Below are 22,675 nucleotides of genomic sequence, written 5' to 3' on the forward strand. Positions count from 1 at the left end.
AATTCATCGTCAATTTTCCGGCACAACAGACGCAAACAACAATTTACGGTAAACGCGCGAGCTGCTCCCTATACGCCGTACCTTTCCTCTTACCTCTTCTTTGGACACACACACACCTGCGTGCACACAAAAAGAAAAGAAGAAACAAAATGTTGCAATTAAATAACTAAAAGAAAAACTACAACTAATTAAACAAATATCTAAAGTTACCTCTGAGAATTGAACAAAAAATAATAAAGTGAAATTCGTCAAGGGGACTATTTGAGAAAGGAAAAATACGTGTGTGTGTGTGTGTTTCTTTCTCTCTCTCTCTCTCTCTCTCTCTGTGCGTGTGTGTAGGTGTGAGTGTATGCAGGGAAAACTAAGTGCAATAAACTGTGATTATTACGGGAATTGAGTATTTGCATTTCCCGCTGTTCAAAATGTATCCATCATATATGTATATATATATGTATATATCTCTTTTTTTATGTGTATATATATCCATATATGAATCTGTATCTTCTATCGCTGAATGTCCAGATTTCTCGCATATTATGCAAATTAATTTCAATTAGTTTGCACTTTGGCCATTGCGGCTTGCTGTTCCTGCTCGCCATTGTAGTAAGTTGTGTTTGTTATCATAGTAGTAGTCATAGTACTAATAGTAGTCGTCGTAGTAATAGTAGTAGTAGTAGTAGTAGTGGTCGTATCTGTCGTATACATAATTTTGGCCAACGATGCTGCTTGATTCTTCCTACTACCATTTCCACATACCCACACACACACATACACACACAAACATACTTGATTTACCGGCTTTTTGCTTTCATACGTACATGAAAATTGTTTCCACAAGAATTTTTTAATCATATGAACGCAAGTGGAATGCATGAAATGTGCCACAAAAAAAGTAAAGTTTCAACTTTGCCATTAAATTAATTAAAAATTATTTAAAAATGTCAAAAGCATTTTACATAGGAAGCAAATAATATGTAATCCAATATTAAAGGCAATGGCTGAATGAAATGACTAAATTATAGAGACATTGAAACAGTCAAATAATTGTTTAAATATTATATTTAAGTTGTTTAATTTAGTAAGTTTATTAATTGATGAGTTTCAAAATTTGTCTTTAAAATTACAAAATATTTGCGAGACTTAACGAAAAAGTATATGTTAAATGTTATTTACTTCATTTGGTTGTAATTCACAACTAGTTAAAGCGTTGCATATCCTGAAGTCTTAGGCAAGCTTAAAAGATTCTTTCAGGAAATAACTAAATAGAAACTCCACTCACCTTTTATGCTGCCAAAAAATAGTTTAAACCTTAAAATTTTAAGAATCAAACTTTATTTTTGAACTTTTTTTTGTTTACTCGTGTAAAGACTTCTTTAGTTTTAAATAACAGTGAAATATTTTACACACATAATATTTAAATTATAGTTTCCTTTTCTGTTGAAAAATTAAAATACTTAAAATTCCGTAAAAATCTTATACAAAACTTTTTTAAGAAGTCTCAAGAAAAGTTTCAACTTTTTTAATTAAAATTCCATTTGAATTTAAACTTTTACTTTCCTTCTTAAGAGACGCTTGCCATTAATATGCACAAAATATATTCTTTATCAAGATTAAAAAAAAACAAACACACACACAAATGATAAACTTAATGTTCACTTTGCACTTATGTTTGTTTGGTTGTGTGTGTGTATGTATGTTTTAGGTACAAAGAGAATGCAGGGCGTTGAACAATTTTATTGAAAGCTAACTAAAAATAAAGTAACCGCATGACAATAATATCAATTACAATGCACGGACCCAACGGATCCCAGTGAATCCAACAAGACCCACAGCAAACCAACCGGCAGAGTCAGTTTCATTTCAACGAATCATAAAAATAAAATAAATAACAAAAAAAACTTGCACGAGACTCTCATTATAAAGGCAGCAAGCACAAGGAACCAAAAAAAATAAAATTCTGTAGCACTCGGAGAATATACTTAGTAATGCAGCGCTTCGTCAGCAACATAAAGGTTTAGATTAGGTAGGGTCACCGAGTTTAAGATACCCTATAAACAATTTTGAAAGTATTTTCCATACAGAAGGATATCGATAACCAGAAGAATCATTTAGTAGAAACATCTTCCTATGCATACCTTTTACCTTTCAAAGGTTAAAAAGACCTTCTCAAATTTTTGTCGGTCAATTTCTAATCTGGTCTTTAACAAATCCCATCGATACTATTGGATATGCAGGGTATTCAATGACCAAATCACAGCAATTGCTATGGCACAATGGACAGACAACAATATTTGTATATACCATGTGTGTGTTCCCGGGACAACATAGAGTCGCGTCCAGTGGTTAGTTTACTTGACTGTTGCACAATTTTGCACACACACACACACAAGCAATGAATGAATGAATGAATGAGTGAAAGAGGGAAGAAGAGAGTGTGGGAGAAAAGTTTAAAGCATAATCATGAATAATGAGCATTTGTGATAAAGTGATAAATGTCCCCAGTGGCAAATGTGGGCAACAAAAATCTATATTTCTAACAAATACAAAGTGCTTGAAAATAGAAAAGCATATTTCCAATTTGAATTTGGCCAACAAGAACAACTTTTTGGTGATAATTAATTTTACTTTCCAATTAAACCGCGCAAAGTTCAATATTATTAAATATGTAATCGCCGACATAAATGAAAACCCCAATTATAAATTAATAATGAAAAAATATAAATATCAAATTGATTTCAAAAACTCTTTAACAACTTGTGAATAACTTTTCTTTTAATTTAAAAAAGTTAAATGATTTTATTTGAAGATCCGAAAGAATAAGTCTGTACTTACTACTTATTATCTCCAGTATTTACATCTAACTTCCGACTTAACTACTTATAATTTTTGAGGATTTTATTTGCTTGCATTCATTTACGTAAGGATAAAAGACTTTAAAGCTAATAGGCGTGAGAAATTTAAACATCTCCATAAAAACTAACAAAAAACAATATTTTAAAAATAAAATATATTTTATTTCGTTATGGACTTTGTTAGTTATTGTTATTGTTTATAAGCAAAGAAGTTGGGTTTAAGATTGGTTTGGGCTAAAAATGAATTGTTATCCTTTAAAGAAAAGTCTCCGAGTATTTTACTTTAAGGAAGTCTCATTAAGTAAATACTCCTTGAAGAACTTTACTTGATTTACTTTGCTCTGAAAAAAGTATATATTTAAGACCTTAGATTCTACTTGATTATATGTTAAATGAAGCGTTATTTCGTTTGAAATACATGAGATGCAAGTGACCTCTTCTTTGAATCAAATTTAACTCTTTTTAGAGTCCCATATAAATCACTTTATTTAACTTCGATTTTAGGCATATAGAACAGTTACTTTCCAGTCTTCTCATAAGCAATCTTCCGAAATAACTTTAAACATATATTTTAGTTTACTTTTCCTAACTTGAACTTTCAGTCTTCACCTGAAAATATTAAAGTAAAAATGTCAACCATGTTTTAATGTTTAAGTCACTTACATAAAGTTCCAAATATAGACATATGTATGTACGAATGCTTTGTTCGACTAAATTCGATGACAATTGCCAGAATCCACTTGGGGCAGGATTGCACATCAAGAAAGGTTGCCAGTTAAACAGGTTTGCCTCACATGCCATGCGATTTCCTAGTGTGGCACTTAACATTGCTGCACTGAGGCAGCCAGAAACCAGTGCAAAACGGGAAGCAGTAGCCTGCAGTTCGTTGAATACCATTGAAGAAATTACAATAAAATCTTAAAGTAAAACTTTAAATTTTAACTGAAATTCAAAATATATGCAAAATAAGTGAAATTTGTATGTTCTCTTCGTTATTTACTTTTTTTTTTTTTTGATTTTGATTAGATTTAGTTTTTTGTGCTTGTGTCATACAGTTTATTTACGCCGTAGTTTTCTCCGCTCACTGGTCGGGTCGCTGTGTCTACGGCGGCTGCTGCTGCGGCCGCTGCTGTTCCCTGACTCAATTGATATTAATTGACTTTCTTCCACTTTTATATTATTCTTTTTGATCTGTGCACATGCCAGTCTCCAAACAGCCTTGTATGCGATCAGATTTTCGAGTATGAGCCACAGAGGTCAGCAAATAAACCAATTTGTGCCATAATATGATGAATTATTAGCATACAAATATATATATATATACATAAATATGTATAAATATGTATATATAAAGAAATTTATGCAAACTTTTCCACGACTATATTGGGTTTTCCCTTCTTTTTTAAATACTGCATTCAAATATGCAAATCAGAAATCGTGATGAACTCACCGAAACCATAAAAGAATGAACACAATAAGGAAATTTCATAGGGTCGGGCTATTTATAGTTATTTTACTTATAGGTATTGTTATACACTGTGCAACATAAGGGTAGTATGACTTTAATCGTTAGAATCTACTCTAAAAATTTGTTGTCTCTTTTATATATTTAAAGAATTTCAATAAGAACTCTTTAAGGTGAACTTTTGAAGGCATATTTATTTATATTCAAATCGTTTTGAAAATCTATTGAAGTATTTCTAAAATTGCAATTAAAACGAATTAAGATCTCCATTTTATTTAAACAATATTCATTTTATTCAAAATAAAAAACAGAAGGATTTTCCACAAAATTTACAAAAAAATGGTTTTAAACAATATTATAATCACTACATAAGTAAATATCAAGGAGGACAATGTAAAATTGTAATGAAAAGATACAAAATTGAAACCATTCTTTTCAGTCGGTTCAAGCAGCTTGCGAATTATTATAATATATGTATGTATATATATATTTTCTTCAGAAGAAGACTTGATAATGAAAGCAACCTTAATAACTTTAAAGGTTTGGTGGATTTTGCCTTATTTTTCACCTATTGTTCCAGGTAGCCAATTAGTACCCATCACAAAAAAAGTGTCTTCAAAAAAAGTGGCATAAAATTTGTTGGGTTACTCATATCACTATACTTTTTTTCGAAAAAAAGAACAGAGTTATTAATCTACATTTTCGACAATATATTTAGTTTTATATTTGGCCAAGCCATCTATATTTTATAGGTAAGTGACAAAATCCGAACCAGAACCGAGAAATTTCCCCTAAATTGAAAGTTGTTCGATATATTTTTTATAAAAAAATGGGAGCTCAATCTGCTTTAAGTCTTACAATTAGATCTTTTCTTATAGTTTCAAAATATAGAACCATTTCTATATGCCTATTTTCAAAATCATAGAAAATTCTAAACTAAATGATAATATTTCTGATTTCTTGAATGATTAAAATAGCAATGAATTAAGTTTATACTGACTTTTTTAAAAATTGTAAGATTAAAAGATTAAAATCTTATTTAATCTCATAGATATTTTATGATTAAAAGTGGAAAAGAGAAATGGAAAGTTGAAATACGCCAATTTCAGTAGTAGTAGTACTTTATTTAGTAGCAATGTGCGATTACTATCGTCTCTGTACTCTCTTGAACAAAATGAATAAACTCTCTTCCAAGGGTATTAAAAAACGTTAAAAAAAAACACAACTTCTATTATTCGATTTGCATACAAAACACTTTTTTAAAGCTCTTCTAGCTAGATAGAAAAAAAAAAAACGTTGCTGGAATTTTAATGAGAGAGAAGAAGAGGGAAAAAAATTTGTTTCCAAACTAATCAGATATGCCTTTGATATAATAATCTCAACTTCTCCTTTTCACTCATTCTATTTTGCCTTTCTTTCTCTCTGTCGCTGAGCAGCTTTTGGTAATTATGTAAAAAAGAGTTGAACACCAAAAACAAAAACCCACCCAAAGAGGAAAAAATGAATAAAATTGTGGTACCATAGGACGAAATAAGGAACTAAAAACTGAAAACTAAAAACAAAACTCAAAACTAACTACAAAACAAGTGTAGAAAAAAGTGCTGACAATTAAAATTAAATTTTGTGCAACAAACTAAGAAACAAACAAACAAAAAAAAAAGAAACAAGAGAACAAAATGTTGCAAGTGCCAGTGGCAAGTATTTTGCTGCTGTTGCTGAAAATTGCTGCTGCTGTTGATACTGGAAGTGGAGACTCCTCATCACCATCATCATCATCATCATCGGCGTCGTCATCATCACCAGCAACAACAACAACAACCACTTTGATTGTGGAACGTCAAATTGATGCCAGTCTAAAGAATGCCAAATTGATTGAGAGCAAAGTGTTGCCCGATTTGGTTGGCTTGCAACGCAATCAGGATGATGACAAGTGGCAGCAGATCTACCGGTTTATTGACGATGGTTTTCCTGTACTCGAATTATATGGCTATAAGGCAAAGACAGGTGAGTGACTTAAATATATACATACATTTACACTCTCAGAAAAAGCAAATAATTGGAGTTTTCATTTCACAAAAGTTATACAAGTTTAAGGATGTAATTTTTAAGTATCTCTTTATATGTAAGTGTGTCTTAGGCTTTCAAGTTTTGAGAGTTTTTTCTTCAATTGATTACCCTAGAAAGGGTCACAAGTCTTCTATTTCCCAAATGTGAGTGAGTGGGTCTAAAAGGATACACAATTCTATTTCCCTTCCTTCTTTGTTATTTGATTAACCCATTCTAAGTCAAACTCCAACAAAACGTTTCTCAAGATTATTTCGACAGTTTCTTTTTCGCCAGTGCAAAGTTATATGGGTAACAACTTATTTATTTATGAATCCTATGCATCATTCAATCAAGTTTGTCAACTAGTTGAACAGAAAAAAGGAGATTCAAATTGTTATGCATTGACATTGATAAATGACTTGAAGAGAATTGTCTCAAAAAAATGCATCATTTGTTTAAGAAAAAACAAAAATGTATGATAAATGGTAGAAAAGTGCTCAGAAAAGCAAGATATAGTATAAGTTTATAAGTGAACAAAAAGAATAATACGATTTTTTCCCATACAGGGAATAAGTTGAGAGAAATAATGCAATAAATTTTCTAGAAACTTAAATGAGACGCAAGAAGTTGCTCCTGTCACTATGAGCCTTATCCTTTATCTTTGATTTATTTATGACCACTGAATGAAAATGCCTCAGCAAATACATACATTCTTCAAATCTGTTTGCAAATTTACACAAATCTACTTCCTATGGTCAATTTTTTATCTAAGGCCAAGCAAATACTTGTCAGCCATCCAAAGCCTTTTAATCCATTGCTCCAACTCATTGACACAACTTGTCTTAAAAGAAACCAACAAAAGAGGAGTTTCCAAATGATTTAGCTTGGCATTGATTAATGGACTTGGTTAATTTTTTAAAATCTGACCCAAAAAGTAATTTGTTTTAATGCAAAATTGAAAAAGTTTAAGCATGTGGTGAATATATGATAAATGGTAAGCAAAATGTTAATGTTTGGGTTGCCTTCTTAAGTTTCTAGAGTAAATTCTTCGATATAGTTATTTACTAACATGTTTATACAAGTCGATTGATCCTTAAAAGCAAATAAAATAATCCAACCCTAGCTGTTAAAATTGGTCTTTTTTGTGCTGACTTTAAAATAATCATCTTTAGGATATTACATTCTAGCCGGCTAAAATAAATACCCAAAAATCTGTATAAGTATCTTTCGGCTTATAGGCTTCATCTGTTTAAAAAGTTACAAGTTATTAAACGGATTACATCAAGGACTTTGTGTATAAAATATATGGAAATTGATTAAAAATTGATAGTGAAACTCGAAGTCGGTGTTACATGCTGCATTCATTCAGGATGTTTTTCACCCAAGGCTTATAATTTTGATGAAAGGAAAGTCGGTAGTTAGGGGAAACGTCTTGCTTTTCCTTTGTATTTTGTCACTAATTGAAGCAACGAAAAATGTCAATGCGCAACTATTATGTGGAAAAATTATATTGATATACCTATGTATTATTAATTTTGAGTAAAGTTGTAAGAAAACTTTTCTCAGCGCTGTCCCTGTTGGCATATTATTAAAAACTTACTTACGAGAGCACTTATAAATTGAGATGAGAAGTTAAAGGAAATTTACAAAACTGATTGGTTACCAGCCAATGCATTTCTTCTTGCTATACAAAATAACCAAAGCTACTACTTACATTTTGTTACTCTAGGAATAAAAAAAAGCTCTTTTTTAAGCACTACAAGACTTTGATAAACACGTCTTCAAAAGTTACCATTTCGTTTTGAATTTTATTGTTCCTTGCTAAGAATAATTTTTCTAAATTAATGAAAATATCAAATTTATTCAGTTATGGTTTATATTGCTCTCAACATATTGAAGAATACAAGAAAAATATTTTAAGCTTATTAATGAGAAATTTTTCAATTACTGAAACTGAAAGGCAATTTGTTTGATACGAAAAAATTTGGTCTAGAATCGGAATCCGAGTCCGACAAAACACTCGGAATCTGAAATGAAAACACTTTTAAATAATTTGCTGGATGTTATTACGGTTTCATTTTTAGTACATAATCCCGAGAATAGAAAAAAAGGGTTAAATTCCAAACTCTACGAATTGATTGACCCGCTCTCCTATTACTTCAATGAAGCTCCATTATTGGGTATCCATAAATCAACCTATGACGATCCTTTAATTACGACGTTGAAATTTTTCAACCTCTTGTTAAAATAATTTAAAGAGTTTTCATATTGACTAGTTTAATTTAGTTCTGTTCTGGCTAACCTTAATATTATGTTGATTTTGGGTATCTTTAAGAAATTATTATAAATACTTTTTAATAAATCAGTGTTGTGGTGTTATTAGGCTAGCAATACTGAATAGTATAGAAACAGTTTATATCCAAGTTATGAGTAAAAATGTTTGAAATATCAATAAAAGGCTTTCTATATATTACAAGCGTCTAGTCAGAACAATATACCCTATCGAAAGGGTATTAAATGTTATTAAATATAATTTTTTTTAGACATTAAAACCTCTAGTCTCACATACACATTTCAAAATTCCTAAACACATATCATATCGTTACCTACGACTAAATGCGTGCAGCATATTAATTAGCAAAACATTCTACTGCTTACTTCATAAGCATAAGTATCCACAGTATAAAACTCACACACTCACCAAAATTAAATTGTCTCCTAACTAACTAAATCCCCAAAGTTAATTAACTGATTAAAACGAACAAGTCTAGGGAAATAGTAGATGAGAGATGTGTATATACTATCTACATACAGACACACAGACAGGGACTAGGCCAGGCCACAAATGAAATGAAAACAGTTTACATTTTTAAGTGAGCAATTTTCCTTCTAACCCAATCTATCACACATACACACACACACACACACGTATATATACCAACAGATACACCTTATACATTGATTATACCCAAAATCGATGTTAGAACCATTGAGAAGCCACGTTTAAAGGAATTCATGCTGGAGCATTTGGTGCCTGGTAAAATCTATGAGAGCTATAATAGCAATGGTAATGGTAATGGTAATGGCAACAGCAAGGAAGAGGAGGAGCTCTATGGCAATGGAAATGGACATAAAATCGTTTTTCGTAAATTGGAAAAATCCCACAACAATGTTTGGCTACTCAATGGTCAGCAAATACTCTATAAGCTACGTATCAATGAGAATTTGATGGCCATTGCAATTGATGGTTATTTGGGTGATAGAAAATCGCCGTATTCGAAGCGTAACATTCAGGAAACGAATAAGTGAGTACCACACACAAATGGACCGTAGTATGTAGTACCCTTTCCGAGTGCAATCAGTAAGACAACAGTGGTTCATTTTTATAGACAAACTATTGACACAGTGAACACTTTGAAATTAAACTTTCTTTCAACCACCTTTAGACTACCCTTAGCTCACCCTTTTTTTCCCCTATATGTCCTAGTTAAGAATTTGTTTTTCGTGAAAAAAATGCGATACCTTTATCCCAATCAAAATAATTCCTTTTAATATTTTAACATTATTCATTTTTAAGGCCAAAATAGTTTCAAGAACAAATTGAAATTGATTAGGAAACTTTTTATACGATACCTTGAACCACTGTAGATTTTTGTAGTCCTTGGTTGTTAGTCCTAGTTTGTTTGCGGTCAAAAGTGCACTCATACGAAATTTATCAGCCAACGAAAGGAAAAAAAAACTAACTTTTTGCAAACATTTCCTGCTTCTCTATCTCTTTCTCTCTCTCTCTCCAACCCTCTCCTCGCCAAAAACAGTCGCTATAATGACCCACAACCCTTGGAGCAGCCAAATATAACGAATGCTGCTGCTGCCCATGCCAAAGTTGAGCCCATTATTAAGGAGACGAAACCGAGTCCATTGATGTCCTTTCTATCCAACATGAAAACGGGCACAAAAGTTTTTCAACATTTTCTATCGAAATCAAATTTGACACGCATTATGGATGCAGATAATGCCTACACGGTATTAATACCATCCGATAATGCCTTTCAGCGTTGGCATCCCATCGATTGGGGCTTCTATCCGTTCAGTGTGCCAGAGTTCACGGAGAGTGTGTTGCGCAATCATTTCCTGCCCATGCAACGGCCGTTGCGCATGTCGGATGTTAAGAACATGGACCAAATGGTTGTTCACACCATGGGCGGTGAAAATGTGGTATTCCATGGACAACGTAAGTACCATTTACACCCACTGTGCCATGCTTGTAACTAAATTTATGACTTCCAGCCACCCCAACGGTAAATAATGTCAGCATTATGGCCGACTACACCCTCATAAATGGCAATCAGGTGTTCATTATATCGGAAGTACTGTTTGTCTCCGAGGCTGTGGTATCCAAATTGCATCAGGTAATGAGGTCGTCTGCACTCCATACTCCCCATTCTCGCTTCATCTTAAATCATTTGGCGAAAATTCTGTTCTGCTCTTTTCTGTTTGTGGCATATTGATAAATGTCGAATAATTTTCTTTTTTTTCATCGACTTGCAGATGCATAAGGACAAGGAGACGCCTCCATTGCTTGCCTTTCCCTGGTTTGGTGCCCAATTTCTATCGCATTCGTTTTTGGCATTGGAAAGGGATCCAAGATTTACACAAATTACCAGGTAATATAGAAACGTTTGACTATAAAATTATTTATTAACTAGTTCAGCCGTTAGCCATTTGGTTAATATTACTAGGTCCTTTTGTTCACGTTTAGGAATGATGAGATTACATCATAAATTGACAATTTTAAAATGGTTTTTAGACTTATCTATACAGATTATTGTACTTATCATTGAAATAAATCTTTACAAACCAATTCACACATTTGGGAATACCTTTCTAAAAAAAAAAAAAAAAAAACAGTTTATAAACTCCTTCTCTCTTTCCCTTTGTTTTTTTTTTCAGATATCTTAACAATGCCGAAATAGCTCCTCATATTTCTGGGGCTAACTATACCTTCTTTGTGCCGGAAGATAAGGCATTTGAGAAAATTGGATTCGATCGATTATCTGATGATGTTATGGTGAGTGTCCCAAAAACAATTGTTAAAATGATTTTTAATCAAATTCTTCGTTTTATTACAGGGATCACAACGTGGCATTAAAATGCTTTTAAATCACTTTGTACGCGGTCGTCTATATAATCGAGATCTACGCGATAATGAAGTCTATGAGACCATCGGCGGTGGTCATATAAAAGTCACACGTAATCCTGGTAGCAATTATACCAGTGTGAATAATGCTCAAATAACAGAAAGTGAAGTTTTTGTCTATAATTTGGGTACCATGTATTATATAGACGACATATTATATTCCCATATGCTGAGAGATCATATCATCAAGTCAACTAAAACGAGATCAAATCGAAACGGTGGCGATTCGGGTGGAGGTGGATCACGAAGTACATCAACGCGTCCCGATGTAGAGATCGTACCCAATGAGTTTGAGAGTGAGCACAGTGGCGGAGACTATGCCATACATGGTGGGGCCGATGATGATGATTTCGAGGATGAGATTATAACGCCAAAAGCGCTACCCGTCCAGATCTATGAGTTGCCCAAGTAAACAGAGACATCAAAAATAACATTGATAATGACAAAAAGAAACAGGAAGAAAAAGGAAGAGATTGACATTGGCCGAGCCGTTTTCCGTTTTTCATTTTGGTTTTTTTTTTTTTTTTTTTTTTTTGTGGGGTAAATAATTCAAAAAGAATTTTGTAGTTTGTTGCTTGTGGCGCTTAAAGCGTTTTGTATAGTTCTCAGCTAATTTTTTGCTTAAAATGTATAATTCTTGTTTCTAGTTTAGTATTTAGATTCTTCGATTTTAATTTTAGCATTGAACGAGGCGGGTGAAACGAAAGTATACTACAAACAAAAAATAAGAGAAAAAGGGCAACAACAGATATATACATAAAATATATATATAAATACATATATATATATATATATATATATACCTAATCCTGAAGCTTGTAGAAATAGCGTGAAATTTTTGCGAATACAAATTACAAATTTCCATAATATTCTAATTAGCAAAAGCAAACAACAAACACTTTGATCCCAGAAAATATATAGTTATATGTATTACGTATACTAACTAAATCTGCATCAACATATCGGCTAAAACATAAATTTAAACAGAAAGCTAACAGTCAAGTAGTTGAAGAATTTAAAAAAAATTAAATAAAGAAAAAAAACTGTAGCGCCAACAAAAACCAATCCAAGGTATATCTATAAATGCGATATATTATGATACGATACGATATACACACAATATATATATATATATGTATATCGAAATACAGATATTGTATTTTTTAATTTATAAATATATTAATAATATTTGAATGTATCTGTGTATATGAAAACAAAAAAGACAAAAACAAAAACAAAGAAACAAACAAAAAAGCAATGAGAATAACAAAACATCAAATTTTATAATAGTTTGTTAAAATAAAAAATAACAAAAAAGAAAACTACAAATCAAAAAACCCAATTATCATTATTTTATTAATTTCTTAATATATATTTTGAAATATAAATCGTTGAAAAAACGATAGAAAAAGAAAGAAGTTAAGAAGTCGAAAATGAGAAATATTTTGAGAATATTTGAAGCTAAAACTCAAAAACTCGCGCACTTATAGTAATTCTAAATTATAAACTTAAAAACAAACTTTTTAAGGATCTTTATGGCATAGCAAAGGATTTCCCATATCCCACCATCAAACAAAATGTCCTCTTTTTTCTTTATCAAAAACTAACAAAACTAATATTGTTCTAAAGAGACCACGAGAATCCAAGATCTTGGGATATAGCATCAAAAATCTATAAAATTCAACTTTATAAAATGCATCGATTACAATTTTAAATCCAAAGCTAATTCAGTTTTGTGGTCCAAAAAAATTAAGAATAATTTTAAACTTTATGTTTTCAACTAAATTGGTTTTTATTATTATGAATTAGTTTAACGTAAATACATGTAAGTATGGTTCTATATCTATATGTATATATAATATGCATGTATATATGTATGTGGAGTATTTGTATTTGTTTATGAATTTATGTTTTATGCTAATTGCATGTAAATAATACCTGTGGAAGTTCTAATTGACTTATACATTAGAGGTTTCTAAACAATTTTTCGTTTTGTTTTTCCAGTGAAATATTCGAATTTTGGAGGGCGGGCAGTGTAAGCGAACTGAAAAACTTTAACACAACTTGACAACAATAATTAATAATGTTTTCAAATCCAATATTGTTAATCTCTTTGTGAAATCGCGTTCAGAGTTACGTATGGAAGTTGAGAACACAAAGAAATATTTAAAAAGACATAATTGTATTTTCTTTTTGTAACTACCTAAGTAAGTATTTATATTATAGGTAAATATCAAATGCATATTGCTTATGGATTAACAGAAATTGGACATAATGTTTTGCTATATCTTCTAATTCTATTTATATATTGTATATATGATTATAAATGGGTGCTTGATATGGCCTTCATGTTTGAACTAACGAACACACGACACTACATGGAAGAGTATATGAAAACTAAGTGTGAAAATCTTAGACCATTATACAAATTCTATCTTGATGAAAAAAATCTTTCTTATCTATAATTATAATAATATATATATAATATATTCGGTTTGGGGTGTTAAATTTCGTTTTCAATTTTTGTTTTGTGTTTTTGCTTTGTCTTGGGCTGAGATCTAATTTTGATAGGAGGAAAAGTTTTTAAATTTGAGTTCTTACAATCAGTTTATCGAAATTTTTTTTAATAACTAAAGCTCCACACATAAATATTATTGGAGTCTTTTTCCCAAATTCGAATACAAATCGATTAAAAACTTACTACACAAAAACAATTTTTTTTTTACTCATTTTGTTCAGTATTTTGGCTATTATTTGTCTCAGTCTCGTTGTCGCTCAATGTTACAGCTGCTTCTGCAGATTCTGCATCGTTTGGTAAGTTATCTACAGGGGCGGCAGCTCCACCCACAGCTCCTTCGAAATCGTCAGACAAGTCCACAGGAGCAGGGGGTGATGCCTGCTGTTGCTGCTGCTGTTGCTTTGGTTTGAAACTATTATTCTCTACATTCAGTTTATAGTTCTTAAAAGAGTTAGACTGTGTTTGATTTTGAGTTGATGTTGTTGCTGCTGCAGCTGCTGCTGCTTGACGTTGCAAGCGTCTCTGTTGATTGCTAAATGTAGGGCTCTCCGATCTAGCACGCTGCAAAAGTGGTCGCTGGTGTTGTTGCTGTTGCTGATGCTGCTGTAGTGTATGATAGCTTGGATCATAGTCACGTGAACGACCGAATTCGAAGCCATTTTGCCATTGAACATGAACATTTTCATAAGATGGATCTTCATAACGACAGTTTGCATGATTTTGGTTTGGGCTACGTTTCTCTGCGGTTCCACCACAACGCAGACGACTCAAGGTGCTGTGCAATGGTCTGGTCGAGGGATCACGTCGCATATTTGATGCAGCAGCCGCAGCAGCACAAGAACTTTGAAAACGCATCATATCCTGTGGTAAACCCACACCCAAACGTGGTGTTCCATAGGGATTGGACATTTGTGAAGCCACCGAAGCAGTGTCACAACTGACACAATCACGTGAGAACATAAAATTGAAATCGATCACCTGGAAAAGATGTAAATGTAAAAGATCAGTTACTTCGAAATAGGAAAACCAATTTCTGACTCACCTTGCATTCTGGTCCTTGACCCATCCAAAGAGGTAGCCACTTATTGACGAGTAACCACTGCAAACTAGATTTAGATATGCGATTCAAAGCTCCATCACCAGAGGCATTCGATCGTTGAGCTGTTGTTTTTTGGCCACAGCGGCTCCCATAGAACCGCTGCTCTTCTCAAGTGTTGCAGAGGCCACAGAAGATGTCTCCTTGTTAGCTGCTTTGTTGGTGTTACTTACTTTCACCTTGGGTATGGCTCCAGTTGTGGATCTTCCAGAACTTGTTGAGGCAGCCACACTTTCCGCCTGATCTGGCTCCTGGGTAGCAGCTCCTAGGCCCACAGGACCAGCTGAGGCTGAGCGTGCTGCCCGCTCCATTGAGACATTCGGCGACAAGGGTGAAGAGCTATGACCAGCTATTCCGGCTGCTGCTCCTACAGGTCCACCTGTTTTGTATATATTTGTCATGCTTTGAGAATTCTCGCCATGCAGGCAACTAAAGAAACTCGATGCACTATTCTTTACGGGCACTTTAACTTCTACTAAACTTGGATTACCACTGCCATTCGTAGACCCACCCATATAAGCCTGACAATTGGGCACATTGCAGGTGACACTACCTGAGGTGGAACTATTGCTTGCACTGCTTGCTCCAGTACCTCCATTGGCATTGAGTCTGATGTGGCCCACAGTACCGAAATGTGAGTGACCCAATACTGCATAGTGACCACCCAGATTATAATGATCTATATTGCCACAAGATGAACTCAAATGCCTCTCAATGCGTCCAATGCCATGACCCAAGACATCGAGCCTCGTATAAAGGGGCACACGATTACCTCCCGTTGGCCTATATATGGGCTCATCACGTATTTGTTCATAGATATTCTCATAGCGCATGGTACCACCTGTGGCAGCATACGATTCTGTGGATTCCGTATCATCGAAACTACGTTGACGATGGCAATTTGTGCGACTAGTCGAACTATTGTTATTGGCATAGAGTGGAGCGCACCGTAGGCCACTGCCATAACGATTACCTAAAAGAAAGGAACACCAGTTAAAAGAGACTTTACTTAAGGTTCAAAGATCTTCTTCGCTCTTACCATTCTGCATATCAATGCGAAAATTGCGGCGATAACCCAAACCGGAGCGCACAGCTCTGGGTACATCATAGGCAGCAGCAACTCCTATTCCTCCTCCGCCTATGCCAACAGATGCAGCTGATCGATCATATAAATCATTTCTATAATTATTCATGGGAAGTATTCGTTGTTGTGGTGCTGGTGTGGGTGGTGCTAAAGACAGTTGTTGTTGTTGTTGTTGTTGTTGTTGTGGTTGTGGTTGTGGTTGATTATTATGATTTGCTTCAATTGGAGCTGGCTGTGGTTGTTGCTGTTGAGGTTCCTCAACATTGGCAGGGGCAGGGGCATTGGCGTTGTTGTTGTTGTTATTATTATTGCTAGGCTGACCAATTGGTGCATAAATATTTTCATAATGTGGATGACTTGCCTGTGGCTGAACCACAGGTTGAGCCGCAACTGGCTGGACAACTGCTTGAGGAACTGCAGCAATATTACCATAAATAACACCACCCACAGCACCTTCCATTGAGCCCTCAGCCTGACTATTCTCGTCATCCATCAATGCAATGGCCAGCGAAGCAGCTTGTCTAAAAAGCATTTGAAAAGAGTATTATAAAGAGCTTATATTTTTGAAGACTTTTAAACTCACCTTGCCAATGCACCCTGCTCTTCCATTCACATGGGCTTATCAATCATACAGACACCAGCGTAGCTGCGACCAATTGTCATCAGTGCTGGCAATATACGCCATGTATCCGTATCTGGGCAATAAACCTCCACCGAGGCTAAATTCGAAGTACCATCATCACCGCCCACTACATAGAGTAGACCATCGTGTGCCACAACTCCGGCATTGCGTCGGCAATACGACATATCCGCCACGCAACGCCATGTGTTCGATTCACAGTCATAGGCCTCCACGGATTTGCGTACCATCGGACCATCATGGCCACCCACAGCGTAGAGAATATTATTCAAAACACCAACACCGGCTCCACTTCGTCGTGACGACATCTCAGCCACCGCTGACCAAGTATCTGTTTCGGCATTATAACGTTCTACCGAAGATAAGCATTGCCTGGAGAAGCCATCATAACCGCCGACAGCATAGAGCAGACCATGAACGACACCAACTCCAACTGAACTGCGACGCGTTGACATGGAGGCAATGAAACGCCAAATTTCAGTCTTTGGATCATACATTTCCGCGCTCGAGAGGCCGGTGGTGCCATCAAAACCGCCAACAGCATAAATACAACCATTCAGCACAGCCACACCCAGAGTGGAACGTCTGGCCTCCATATTACTGCAATTGGCCCACTGATCGGTGGCCGGATCATAGACATCTACAGTCCGAACGCGAAGTGATCCATTGAATCCACCCACCGCGTAGACCTTATCGCCCAGAACACTTAAACCCGAACGACATCGACGATTTGGCATTTCAGCAGCCTGATACCATTTCTCTTCCCTCAAATCATACCACTCAACGGAACGTATTGCCTTCGGAGCTTGACCACCAATCACTAGCAATATCTTTGGCATTCCCACGGGTTTTCGGGGCACAGTTCGTGCCGATTTTGTTTCCGTTGGCAGCAGATGATAGGTTAATGCTTCGATAATTAAATTTTTACATATTATATTCCCTTCGAGCAATATTTCTTTATCCACACGCTGTGTTATATACTCTTTGGAGAGAAATGGCAAACGTACATGCTCCATAAGCGATGAGGTGAATTGTTCCCGCATCGGGACATCATACCGCAACCAAGCAATGACACACTCATAGACACGCTCCTCATTTGGCACAGAAATGCGATCATTGGCAATTAGATTTATGACCTGTTCGTGAGTAAGATTCAGAAACTCATCGAATTGAATCACTTCGCTGCAAAAGAAATATACAAAATAAAAAACAAAACATTTAGAATACACTTTAAATTTTGGCAGATATACCAGTTTCTGTTTTTTTTTTTTTTCCAAACCAGTTAGCGGTGTCTTAAAATCGTAATTTTATAATGTAATAAAAAATGAACTACCTTGAGTTGCCTGATATATAAAAATAGACATAAGTGAATGTTAAGTGCAAAAATAAGAAAAATTTTAACTGAAAATTCAGGGACTTATCTCTTAATCGGGTTTTAATTCACTTTTTAAGTTTATCTTTAGACTGAGTTTTATTAATACAAAGATTATAATATTGTTAAACCAAATGTTTAAATTCAGGTAGCTATTCTTAAGACGCAGCAACGAAAGGAAACTATAATTTTATACGCCCAATGAAATTAAATGTAGAATTATTCAAATTACACAGGAAAACGAAATCGAACTTTTTTCTGAACTTTGCATAAAGTTTATCTTCTAATGTTTCATGATTTCAGATTGTTGATATCGTAGTTATCATTTGATTTTTTTCTTTTTTTAAATTTGTAAACTGCAAAAATTCGTGGGTATATGGGTCTATATGTTTCTCCTCGCTTAACTAACTGCCTTTTTTAATTTTGATAAATTTTTATAGTACAAAATACCAAAAGCGAAAATCGTAAATTTAAAACATTTGAATATTCTAATTGGACCAAGAAGAAGAAACTGTGTTTTTTATTCACATTGGAATCATAGCTACGAGAGGACATCTCATAAATGAAAGTCAGAAATCCCAATCAAACTTCTGAGAAAATTCTCCAGTCCAGTCCAGCATTAGAAACTATTTCTAGACAACTTAAACTGCAAAGTTTTAATTATTTTTAAAAATACTTACTTAAAATGCTGTTCAATATATTGTTCAGCATAGTTGAGCAGTTCGACACAGGCATGTAAATCGGCAAATTCTCGTATGCCCAAACAATTACTGGCATCCAATTGGGTTTGTAAATAATCACAGCAGGCATCTCTCACATCGGTCAATTGCAGCAAATTGGCAGCTGTTAGCAATACTTGGACATTATCCTCATTGACCTCAACTGTTGAGGTATAGACATAGTCGATAAGTAGTTCCAAAGCACGGGCATCAACGCTCTGGAGTGTGATCCGAGTTTGCCTCGATTCCTCGAAACTGGTAAACATGGCATAGAAATATGGACTACATGAGGCCAATACCATGCGATGGGCATGAATTTCAACATCATCGGCTACCAGAATGACATCACAAAGTTGTTTTTGTCTGAAATGAATTGAAGAAAGTAAATTATTAATAAAAAACTCAACATATACTTTATTCTAGACAAAATGTCTACTAATAACTTCTCAAAATGTTATAGCCAAAGTCCGAAAACCTTTCTTTGTAATTTTCCTTAGCGTGACAATATTTAAATGCAGAATAGCTAAAATTGTTCATGAAGGCCTTCCTGAACTTTTCACCCTCAATCGGAAACGCTTACTAAGACGTTCCTGGTTCATTGACCGAAACAAACAATTCTAATGAATATATGTATGTATCTAAAAAAAAATTGTCGATCATTTGTAGTCACTTTTTTCGAATTCATGCTTATGCTGATTATGTGGTAGGGGGATTCACATTCAATTCGAAAAGCAACAGCTTACTTTACACATGTAACAAAGAGGCGAGGCGAGAGCTATGACAGAAACTTGTTTTGTGGTCTGAAAATAAAAAGGTTTCCACTGGCCAAGTAATTTTCCTATGGTCAAAAACCAAAATGCGGAAACGTAATAAAAAGCCATAAACATAAAATCTTCGATTCGTTTCTCACTCTCTGAGCGTGGTATTTCAGCGCATCCAAGTTCAAGGTTAATGCGTTTCGAATGGTTCGCTAATAAACAAAACAAAATTCATATCATTATAATGAGATTGTACAGAAATATGTATGTACATACATATATGTACATATATACACAAAACCAAAAATATATGGCACAAAAAAGCAAAAGCTGAATGCGAATGCGAATGGCCTTTTGACAAAAGCAAATATTATGTTTTGTATATAAAATGGGCAAACAAAACCCCGAAACGAAACAGAAAACGTAATGCGCAAATATGTGCAAAAGTCAACTTAGATTCGAAGATACTCTGACGTAGTACAGTGGAATAAATAGTTTAAAACAAGAAACTACTCAAAAATAATTATGGATTCGTATGATTATGTTATGTATGATGTGATTCAGGGGTGGATTTAGAAAACTGGCGAGTCAAGATACTTGTGGTTCCCCAAACCGTGATGTTTTTGGATTTTTTTCGAAAACATAAATATAGGGGGCTCCTCTTTTATGGAGGCCCCCAAAAGCAACCACAACACTTCCTCTCTTCTAAATGCGGCAATAATTTTAAGTGGAAAGTGGGAACAGTTTCACTTCGAATAAAATTCCACTTTGGTAAATAGTTTTCTGAATTCTTATACTATTGTAGTTATTTGCCCTATCTAATCAAATTGTGAGATGCGTATTCATTAATCTGACAAGCCTCGTCTACGCTTCTTATCGTCTAAACTTGATGGCTTTGTAAAGTATTGTTTACTTTTATTAGAAACGTCATTCAAATCTGATTTCTAATAACTAATCAACCTAATACTATAAATAATTAATCAACCTTTTATAAAGGTTGTATGAAACAATTCCTAATATTATCTAATATGTATCTGTGGAATTTTTCTTATTTTAAACAAAGCACCTAAAAACTGAATGAAGCTGAAGATATGCACATATAGAGATCTTATTTTAAGCAGTGAACTCTCATATGAATTCCACAGTGCACCTGATATTTGCAGACGACGAGGCCCAACAGCACAGATAATTTTTCATAATTAGTTTTTGTGTACAGATTTTTGTGTCTTCCCATATTTCGTCTAGTGCCAAAATGTATAAATAACAAATAATGATAATGATGATGATGGGTCTTACTTGCGCATTTCGTTCATGGCATCAAAGGATCGATTTGTGTGCTGTTCGTTGCTGTATTGGCCCACTGTGCCGCGATCCTTGCCATTGGGCCGTTGGATATGTTTCTGGGAGCTTTCATCGAGGGAATTTTGACTGGCATAGCGTAGCAGACAGCTGCCTCTTTCCAGGCCACTGCCCTCGGCGGCGGGATTCTGCGCCGGATGTTGTTGATTTTGCAGGATTAGCCGTGGACGCTGCTGCTGCTGTATACCCACAGCAGCACCTAGACCAGGTGCTGGCATAGCCACACCTGGTTGCAATGGTTCTATGTGGGCCAACGCTCCGCCACCGCCACCTCCTCCACCAGCAACTTCATTTCCTGCTGCTGCTGCATTTTGTTGTTGTTGTTGTTGTTGCTGCTGTTGATTTTGTTGCTGTTGATTCTGTTGACCATTGCTTAAATTGCTCATAATAATGTAATATTTTGTTAACAATGCACTCAGAGCTATCATTAACAAACACTACGAGACCGCACTCTCGCCTTAAATGAAAAACAACAAATTGTGTTTTAGCTTTTCGTTAACACTTGCTCTTTTCTTGCTCTCTCAATTTTATCAACAAAAAAAATATACTGACGAATTGGCCACTCTTTTTTCAATTCGCTTTAAAATTTCCCTCGAGCATATGATGAATTCGCTTTGCCCAAACGAAAATTCCCCACTATCGACATCAAGTTTTCTATCGATAGTTCGATGAAAAATAATTTCACTACATTTAAATTTTCAGAATTTCGTTCAATGCTAATTTTTATACCATACACCCATAGGGTGAAATGGTATATTAAAGTCGCCAAAATGTATGTAACAGGCAGAAGGAAGCTTCTCCGACCCTATAAAGTATATATATTCTTGATCAGGATGAACAGCCGAGTCGATCTAGCCATGTCCGTCTGTCCGTCCGTCCGTCCGTCCGTCCGTCCGTCCGTATGAACACGCAGATCTCGGAGACTATAAGAGCTAGAGCCACCAAATTTGGTATGTATACTCGTGTATTATGTACATATATAGAGTTAATTGGAATTTCTGCCACGCCCCCTTACGCCCCCAGGAATCACATAAAACTGTTTTTCTTAAAAAGTATAACAGCTAGAGACATCAAATTTGGTTTATATACTCGTTTAGTTGGCGCGCAGAAATTAATTGTTCAAACTTTTTGCCACGCCCCCTTACGCCTCCAGGAATCACATAAAACTGTTTTTCTTAAAAAGTATAACAGCTAGAGACATCAAATTTGGTTTATATACTCGTTTAGTTGGCGCGCAGAAACTAATTGTTTAAAATTTTTGCCACGCCCCCTTCCGCCCCCGGAATCCATATAAAACTGATTTTCTTAAAAACTATGACAGCTACCGACATCATTTGGTATGCAGACTAGTTAAATAGACGCGCAGATATTGGCTATTTAAACATTTTGCCCCGCCCACTTCCGCCCCCGCAAATTAAACAAAACTGATTTTATCAAAAACAAACAAAGCTAGAGTCACCAAATTTAGTATGTATACTGGCTTAGTATGCGCGCAGAGTATATATATTTTCATATTTTGCCACGCCCACTTCCGCCTCCATAATTAAGAAAAAACCGATTTCCTCCTGT

The 22,675-nt window shown here is 34.7% G+C and overlaps 2 protein-coding genes across 3 annotated transcripts; one reads left to right on the forward strand and one right to left on the reverse strand.

The window, feature by feature from the left end:
* Positions 1-12,902, forward strand: LOC137575637 (uncharacterized). Of its 2 annotated transcripts, none has more exons than XM_068288275.1 (8): positions 1-48; positions 5,754-6,321; positions 9,308-9,668; positions 10,179-10,594; positions 10,651-10,772; positions 10,912-11,027; positions 11,314-11,431; positions 11,493-12,902. In XM_068288275.1, exons 2-8 carry the CDS (start codon positions 5,994-5,996, stop codon positions 11,970-11,972), a joined length of 1,941 nt encoding a protein of 646 aa, XP_068144376.1. In that variant the 5' UTR covers positions 1-48; positions 5,754-5,993; the 3' UTR covers positions 11,973-12,902. The 2 variants fall into 2 exon arrangements, with proteins under 2 accessions (XP_068144376.1, XP_068144381.1); XM_068288280.1 differs by lacking the exon at positions 1-48 and adding an exon at positions 495-603.
* An 838-nt stretch (positions 12,903-13,740) lies between these two features.
* Positions 13,741-21,652, reverse strand: kel (kelch protein). Its single transcript, XM_068287831.1, is given in 7 exon segments — positions 13,741-15,056; positions 15,121-15,248; positions 15,251-16,147; positions 16,214-16,779; positions 16,842-18,080; positions 18,951-19,352; positions 21,044-21,652. Coding segments are annotated over 7 exon segments (4,497 nt in total). The 5' UTR covers positions 21,535-21,652; the 3' UTR covers positions 13,741-14,282.
* Between the last annotated feature and the right edge of the window lie 1,023 nt (positions 21,653-22,675).

The sequence above is a fragment of the Drosophila tropicalis genome, unplaced genomic scaffold (genome assembly GCF_018151085.1).
Source record: "Drosophila tropicalis isolate 14030-0801.00 unplaced genomic scaffold, ASM1815108v1 contig_1187, whole genome shotgun sequence".
Lineage (NCBI taxonomy): Eukaryota > Metazoa > Arthropoda > Insecta > Diptera > Drosophilidae > Drosophila > Drosophila tropicalis.

What these genes read in the sequence shown, in the direction of transcription:
- LOC137575637 (XM_068288275.1), top strand. Translation starts at nt 5,994, where the DNA reads ATGTTGCAAGTGCCAGTGGCAAGTATTTTGCTGCTGTTGCTGAAAATT. An exon ending in TGGTATCCAAATTGCATCAG is followed by an intron (nt 10,773 to 10,911) that starts GTAATGAGGTCG and finishes ATCGACTTGCAG; the next exon opens with ATGCATAAGGACAAGGAGAC. An exon ending in GATTATCTGATGATGTTATG is followed by an intron (nt 11,432 to 11,492) that starts GTGAGTGTCCCA and finishes GTTTTATTACAG; the next exon opens with GGATCACAACGTGGCATTAA.